Source organism: Phoenix dactylifera, chromosome 7 (assembly GCF_051530095.1).
Source record: "Phoenix dactylifera cultivar Ajwa chromosome 7, Ajwa_hap1_PhDact_Kaust_v1.1, whole genome shotgun sequence".
NCBI lineage: Eukaryota > Viridiplantae > Streptophyta > Magnoliopsida > Arecales > Arecaceae > Phoenix > Phoenix dactylifera.
In genome coordinates, this window is record NC_143196.1 from 22,617,182 (window position 1) to 22,625,562 (window position 8,381).

General features: G+C 34.6%; 1 protein-coding gene across 1 annotated transcript; it reads right to left on the minus strand.

Annotated features, from left to right (window-relative positions):
- Positions 1–472: 472 nt before the first annotated feature.
- On the minus strand, positions 473–7,527 carry LOC120105650 (patatin-like protein 2). The gene is made up of 5 exons (XM_088701319.2): positions 7,196–7,527; positions 5,790–5,971; positions 5,489–5,675; positions 3,930–4,091; positions 473–3,557 (listed from the first exon to the last, which is right to left on the minus strand). The coding sequence occupies exons 1-5, from the start codon at positions 7,331–7,333 to the stop codon at positions 3,432–3,434; spliced, it is 795 nt and encodes a 264-aa protein (XP_088557445.2). The 5' UTR covers positions 7,334–7,527; the 3' UTR covers positions 473–3,431.
- Positions 7,528–8,381: the final 854 nt, after the last annotated feature.

The following is an 8,381-nucleotide window of genomic DNA, read 5'->3' on the forward strand; positions in this document are numbered from 1 at the left end:
CAGCCCTCTCCCATCTCCCCTCTCCCCTCTCCCTCTCCCTTCTCTCGGATTCCATCTCCCCTGTCCATGGGGGAGTTTGGGGAAGATGAAGGCCCATCGTGGGCCGAATAGGCCCAATTTAGGCCTGGTTCACTATGGGCTCAAATTGGGCCCAGACCTGAATCCAAAATTTGAAACCCGAACCCGAAACCCGAAATCCGAAACTCGAACCCCGGAACCCAAAATTCGAACCCGTTTAGCCAATAAATAGAATTTTACAGTTAAGCCCTTGACAGTATATTATTTCACAAAAGAGCCTTCTGCAATTTATGTTTGTTCCCTATAAGAAAGATTATTATATAAGGGTCCCCAAATATATTTGATTGGTCCCTCCACTAAAGTTTTATTATAGAACAGTACCCTATAATTAAGTATTAGTCCCTACACTGAATTGTGTTGCATAAATAATCCATTAGAGACCAACTTTGGAAGCCCTATTGGGCCGAGTCTATGCGGGCCCACTGGGCCGTGTCCGATGTGGGCCCTATTGGGCCATGTTCATTATAGACCAACTCTAGGCCCTGTTGGGCCGTGCTCAGTAGTATTTTTTCTAGATTTTGCTTAGCTCTGAAATTAACAAGGAATTAATTAAATTTAAACAGGTGAACCTGATCCGCCTATCTGAAGTAGGGATTAAGCGAGAAGAGGTAAGTAACTTAATGCTTCAAAGTGCATTTTCGAAATTATTTGGTAAAATAATTATTAGTGGATTAAATTTCGAAATATGTTTTGTATGTAGTAAAATGGGTCTGGCATATTAAATTTTATTTGAAAATTATGTTATATGCTTTGAAATCTATAAACTATGACTGGGTAATTTATGAAATCCATTATATATATATATATATATGCATTCTCAGCATTGCTATGATCTGTTCTGTTCTGTTCTGGCCCTGCTAATGGGAATTATACGTTGGACCTGTCGACTTGTAATATGTGAGAAATTGGTTTCGACACCGCACCACCGGTGACTAGAATAGTGGATTTGGACACCGGCTGCCATCGGTGGGTAAATATAGTGGATTTGGCACTTTTGTGCAACACCGGTTGCCATCGGTGGATAAAAATAGTGGATTTGGCACTTTTGTGCAACACCGGCTGCCATCGGTGGATAAAAATAGTGGATTTGGCACCTTGTGCAACCCATGCCACTGGGTTACGTGGCCGTAGTCTATCATGTTGAGATTATGGTATCAGAGTTTTTAAAAAAATGATAATAAGTTTTGAAAACAGTAAAACGATGTTATTTATGATTTATTCTAGTCATTATCCTGTATTTTGATTTGATATGCTCTGACCCCACTTTGGGGTATTTTGTTGCTTACTGGGCTAGTGTAGCTCATTATTTTATTTTTTCTGTTTTTCAGATCCGGAGGCTTGATCGCACGGGATTGGGGAGTGCGTTAGATTTTTCGATGATTCCATCAGTTATTAGCATTCTAGTTAGATTGATTAGAGTATTTGAGTTACGTCAACAAATATTATTTTGAAATTTTGTAAGACTGCTTTTGAATGACTTTAATTATTTATGTCAATTTTAAGCATCTGTGATTTACCCTCAAATAGGTTTGAACATTTGTATTTGCTCCGATATGTTCCGATACCTTGCACACCTGTGCGGCCCGCCGTGCGAGCGTGCGGCGTCTGCCGCACCTCGGGCTCGGGGCGTGACATATATAGTATAAAGAAATCCAAATAATTGCTTCACTTAGCCTTTTTAAGTAAGGCTCTGAATTGTTATAGAAATAGTGTCAGAGTGGACTTGGCTCATGGCTCATGTAGACTAGAGGACATTACAACATGAGTCCATATAGGCTGACCACAGGCTAATCATAGTATTTGTGATCGGATTTATGATACTTGCGAATAGATTGGAATAAATTTAGACCCTTATTCTAGCAAGGACATCAAAGTTTAAACAAGAGAGAAGGGGTACATAGGATCCATATGGGATTGTGGTGTCCCGCATTTGCTATAAATTGGGTAGATCCTGCATACTTATACAAAGCTAAGAAACTAAATTATATTTTTTGGCTAGTCTTTGTTGATAAGGTCTATGTAGGTTCATGTAAACTAGCGCATACTGCAAAACGAGCCTATTTGGATTGACCACATGCTGATTGTGATGTTTATAATTGGATTTGTAGTACTTGTGAATATATTTACATCGTTTTGCTTGTCGTGAGGGCATGCATTTACTCCCATATTGGCCATGTATAAGATAGATTTTGGATACTTATGTAGAGCTGAAAAACCCAAATCATGCCTTCTTAGCCTTTTCGAATGATATCCTAGGTGGTTACAGTTATCTTATGAATAATTTGAAATTTTAAGCAAATTTTCTGGATGGATGCACAGCTTTTATATGGTTCTCTAAAAACACCATCATGTCCTTTTTGCTGTGCTTCATGTCCTTTTTGTAGTGCTTTATCAATGTGTATGTTGAACATTTTTTAACAGGAAACAAGTATTTTAGGTGACGGATGATAGTTTGGTATTCAAAAGTATTGCAAATGTCTACTTACAATTGAATTAGAAATTGAATGGCTTGTCCTTCCCCTTCACAAATTGTTTTCATTTGAAATAATCACAGATGAAGGGAATCATAGAGTTAACACCAAGCCTGTTTTGACAATAAGACTCCGAAAATTGCCTCATATTTATCTTTAATCTTTAATTTTCTAATATAGAATGGGCGAAGTTTTTCACTTCATATTTTGTCAGAAAAAAGAATTACTTCATATTTCTATCTTATAAACTAGGTATCTTTTTTCACTTAAATAAATGCATTCAACATAAACCAGGTTGCATACATCATTGACACAATTGTTGCGCTTGGTACTACACACTAGCGTATTTAACAGAATCATTGATGATAAACTTTTAAAAAAGAAACATTGATACTACGTTCATACGTTATTGAATTCTGCTGAGAACAGAGTCAACTTATTGTTGTCAAGCCATGACATATTTTTTCTTGGTAACATCAAGCCATGGCATACAATTGCTATAAAAGAATCAAATTCAGCTACAATGGATAAATGGCAATATTTTTATATGACTTGCATTATCATGATTATGAACTTTTATGGATAGAACATGCATTACTTTATGACCTGATTTGTGTATATCATCTATAAAATGTTTTATTTTAATCACTGCATTGGCATAATTGTACTTGATCCAATAAGATAGTACCTGGTTACTTACTGAGCTGTGTAGCTCATACCTTTTTATCTATTTTTTTCCTACAGATGATTAAGACCACTAGGAGCGGGGAGCTTGATGTTATTCAGGGTTGGGGTAATTGAAAATGTTATGTAATAATCAGATTTTAGAAGCTCTGTACTGTTCCAACTTCATGAACAATGTTATGATATTAGTAAATGAAACTATTTATTTTTATTATGAAATTTTATGTGGCTTCGTGTTATTGTGTGCATAAGATAGCAATAGCACGGCCGTGTCATGATCCGGATTTGGGGCGTGACAGTTACTTCTCCCATAGCAACTAAAGCCTGTAAAACAACAACAGATGGATAACTTCTTTTGTAACAAAATATAAAATATATAAAAAAATCTATCTCATCCTATTAAATTAAACTTTTGGGACAATTGGTGATTTTAAACATGGGATCAAAGCAGCGGTTCTGGGTTCGAACCCTGTCTCCGCACTCTTTAACCTCATTATTAAAAATTTTACATGTTGGGCTCACCCATTAAAGAAAACTCCGGCCCACATATGATGGCGAGTGAAAGAAAATATAAAATATATAAATTAATATACCTTATCCTATCAACTTAAGCTTTTGGGATAATTGGTGATTTTAACTGATTACCTACAATCACTTCATAAGCTAATCATGTTGGTAAGGAACATATTATTTTACCGGATTATTAGCAGCTACACCTCCATCAATAAGATTAAATTCCCTCACACTTCCATCTGAGTCTTTTGTTTGAAAGAAGTAAGATGGAAGGTAAGTAGGAGCTGCAGAAGTGCCAATGCAAATATCAGAAAGCAGAGCATCCAGAGAGCTGTTGTTCTTAACCTGTAAGATAAGAAGGAAGCCAGAGAGATTTTAACAATTGGAGCATCTCAAAGATATTAAAATTTGATATAGTGGATTTAAAACAACTAACGGAAAAAGCAGAAGCATGAAACCAGTTATCTTTCTATCAACATTTCATTGGCATGATGGCACTTTGTCATTTATAGTTTACGCTAGTTAGCTCATGAGCAGACTTGTGGTTTTTGTCAGCACGTCTATTTTTTGAGAGAAATTTAAAAACATGTTTACGCCTTTACTTAATACTAATTTTCTTTTTGATGAAACTTACCCGAATTTATTAAAGAAAAAAGTTACAACATAAATGCAATTTTTAGTATCAGAATACATTGCTTTTAAGGTAAAACATCTCAAAAGCAAACATGAAAGACTAACTGCTAAACTACTCTAGGAGTCCATATCTAATTTGCTCCATGGCTCGCCAAAACTCTGGATTCCATTCTTTTTAGATAACAGCAACCGGCTTTGAACAACTTTGGAGCAATCCTGATTGTATTCCCCTTGAGGATGTATTATTTGTTGAAATTTAATATTTTGGAAAAAAGCTAGATGGGAGGTTATATATATATATATATATGTCTAAGGCTTATATAGGTAATCAAGATCTTTCTAGTACGTTAGATCTCATCCAAAAAGACAAGTCAGAAGATATTACTTGAATTCTTTGATTTTGTATAAATATTCAAAATTTTTCCGATTCATAAGCGTTATGGGACTAAAGACACGGGCTCTAACATACTCCATCTATTTAAGCTCTAAGATCCTTGCTAGGCTAAAAGATCCAAATCAAATCATAAATACAACAATTGGCTTGTTGTTAGCCCTCAAATGACCGGTGTCTTTTAATCTACGTGGATTATGGATCAGGTCTATTTTGATACTATTTATAATGATGCAAGATATTACCCAAAAAGATTAGAAAGAGAGCATTATTTAGATTCTTTAGCTTTATATAACTACCCTAAACTTCCCCTGTGCACAATCTATGTATGACTAAACACATGCTAGCACAAAGTCTCGCATATATTTTTTTAAATATTTAAAAATTAGAACTATAATTGAATTATATAATTTACAATTTCTCTTTCATTTAAATATTTTGATGTTTTATCTAAATTTTACGTCCACAACTACAGATGATAAGGAAAAAAGAGAAAAAAAAAAGGAAGAACCTTGCGCTGTTATCCACAACTACAATATAATAGTTCATATTTCATTTTCTCAAAAGAATAATAATTCACGAAAAGAAAAAAGAGCTTACGATGTTCATAGCACTGAAGTTTTTCGGTGTCAAAAACGTGCAAGAGAACCACAGAGAGAGAGAGAGAGAGAGAGAGAGAGAGAGAGAGAGAGAGAGAGAGAGAGGGAGGGAGGGAGACCTCGTAGGAGGAGAATATGGTCGGCTGGAGCCGCTTGATATCGAATGTTGGGATGACCACATTGATCAATGTCTGACGAAGCTTGGTATTCCCTAGTTTTCTCCGCACAATCTCATGAAGGTATTTGCCATTATACCGGGGCCCTGAGATAGCTCTTAGTATCTTTGCTGCTTGGCCTAATGGCCCTCTAAGAATTTCAAGAAAAAAGAAAGGAGAGAAAACCGATCATTTCAAGAAATAGTTCCTTTAAGCTTTCAAGTGTGTCCGAAGTTACCCAAAATTACGCGATATGATTACTGACCCGCATTGTGGGAAGATCTTGGGGGAATGTTTCACGTAAAAGTCCTTGATGTCCTTTGCAGCGAACATGGGGCGATTTTCTTCGTTTGGTGCAGTCAACATGGCCGTCACAAGACCCCCAGTGCTTGTCCCGGCAATCACATCAAAGTAGTCTGCAAGTCTAGCATCTTCGCCATCCAGTTTCTTCTCAAAACGCATGAAAAAAAGAAAATTATATTAGAAATGAGATATCTAACTGATCTCACCACGAAAAAACAGATATAGAGAGATGGTACAAGCAGCTAAGGAGAATGATCACTTTCTATTTGATTTCTTAACATGATTCTTTGCTATGTGCTGTTGATATTGAAGAACAATTCCTTGAACAATATCTTTATACCAACGTTTGACAATTGGTTGGTAATATATGATCCACTAACTTCTGTCAGGATAATGAATCATGAAATTTTCTTTTTTTAACAATTGTAGGTAAAACGTACTATGTTGAATGTTAGGTGAGTTTGCATGAAATTTAGTTGAGATGTCAGACAGGAATCTACTTGTGGATTGTGACGAGGAAGGTTATAATTTGATTTATTTTGTCCATCAGAATCTTGTTTTCCCTCCCTTTTTGTAAGGAAAAAAATCAATCAAAATATTTTAGAGAGAACTGTTAGTTAATTATAATGAGACAATTTGGCAGAAAAAGAATAAAAGGTGGAAAATGATGGATAAAGAACGTGTTACTGAAAATAGATCTTGAATTCTCAAGTTTATGGAAAACACACAATTTACATGTTGGATTATAAAAAGAAATTTCAACCATTTACAGTTTTCTATGCATTTATAAGCATCGAAGAAGCAAAAAAGCCATATGATACCGGTGCATATTAGCTCCGCTAGCTAAAAGATTTCTCACTTAAGCTGCAAACTGAGCAATCATTATGTCAAGAATAAAAATTCTAATAAGTGAAAATAATCTCCTGAGAACTAATTTTTTGTTTTGACACTGTTCAAAATATGCTTTTGTAACGAAGAGGACATTAAGAAAAACTTTGGCTGGAAGTTAGAAAAATTAGAAATGTTCTCAATTTTTAATAAGGAAAATCACTGCTTGAAAAAGATGATCTGTATAACATGTTTGACTGATCTATGAATATCATAGAAGTATCTTCGGCATGCATAAGATTTTGTAAACTAGAAAAATATAATCATAAAACAAAAAAACTATAGAAAAAATTAGGAAAACTGCCTCTAAAATCTAACACTAGCATAACAAATGGATAACTAGATCTAAGAAACAAAGAAAGTAGAAAATAAGAAAGAAATGATGAATCAGCAACAATTATCTAATTATTAGGTGTATCTTAATTTCTAGGAAACTGAAGATTTAATAAAATTATCTATGAGCATTTATATGGTTAATACCTGAAGTTCTGATTCTAGAAATGTAAGAATAGTTGCAGGGATGATTCCTTTAATTCCTCCTCCATCAATGCTGAGAATAGTGATTAGGTTTCCATAGGTTGGGGCCTGTATCTGACTGATGGATTTTGATTTTTGCATGATTGTTGAGCAGTTGCTGATCAACAATAAGGGAACTACTTTGGGGACACAAAAGTTTTAAGTGATCCAAGTAGGGATAGGTAGAAGTTTAAATAGACTTCGGCATACATGAGAAGGTTCGTAATATTCTTCTTCGGAGTGCTAGTCCAACATCGAAGATGATATACGTACTTTGACATTTTGAAATCAGCATGTGGCTGATATGACAAGCCGCCGTTGAATGATTCAATACGCGAAGGTGGCTCGTCAAAGGACGTATCATGATTGATTGCATAGAATAGAACAGTTGGATTAACTCTTTTAGAGAATTGTTGGTGAGAGAAACGATATTGATTGTTAGGTGGCTTTGTTGTGCTGAATTCTAAAATCTTTCAATAGTTGACCAAAAAAGAATTAAGAATGATTCCAAATGAGGGCATAAATACAAATTACAATTGAAAGAAGCCCTTTTATTTGATTATATTAGGCCTTCAGAACAATAAACATCATACAAAGCATTCTTTACTTTCATTGAATGATGTTGCTAAGCTGAAACTTAGCAAATACCTTTATATGGGTTTTGATCTCTATACTTAATTAATGGTAAAATTTAGTATGAAAGGAACTTGTTCACAGTCAAGTGATCTAATTGTGTTTTCTAATTTTTTTCTAAGATGGAAAATGGTAACGTGCTGAAGTATCTGAAAACCACTACTACTATAAATTGAGTCTACAGTTAAACCTAAAGCATACACAAAGTAAACCTGAAAACAGCCATAATCACTTGACCTAGCAAATTCTTGTCTTCTAAATTTTTGTTTATCTAGAATATGATTTTCCATAAATTTATTGTCATCAATAATTAAATCATATGTTGATTTATTGGCATAGCAAAATCTAACACCAATGAGATAATGATTTATCCACTGTATATTCAAAACTGGGATAAGTAATCCACTATATACGACAGTAAATTTCAAAATTGGGTTTTAGTTTTCAGTCTCATGCTGTTAAACGTAATGGATCTGCAGATTGCTTCTTTCTGTATAAAAAAAATCAGAAAATTAAG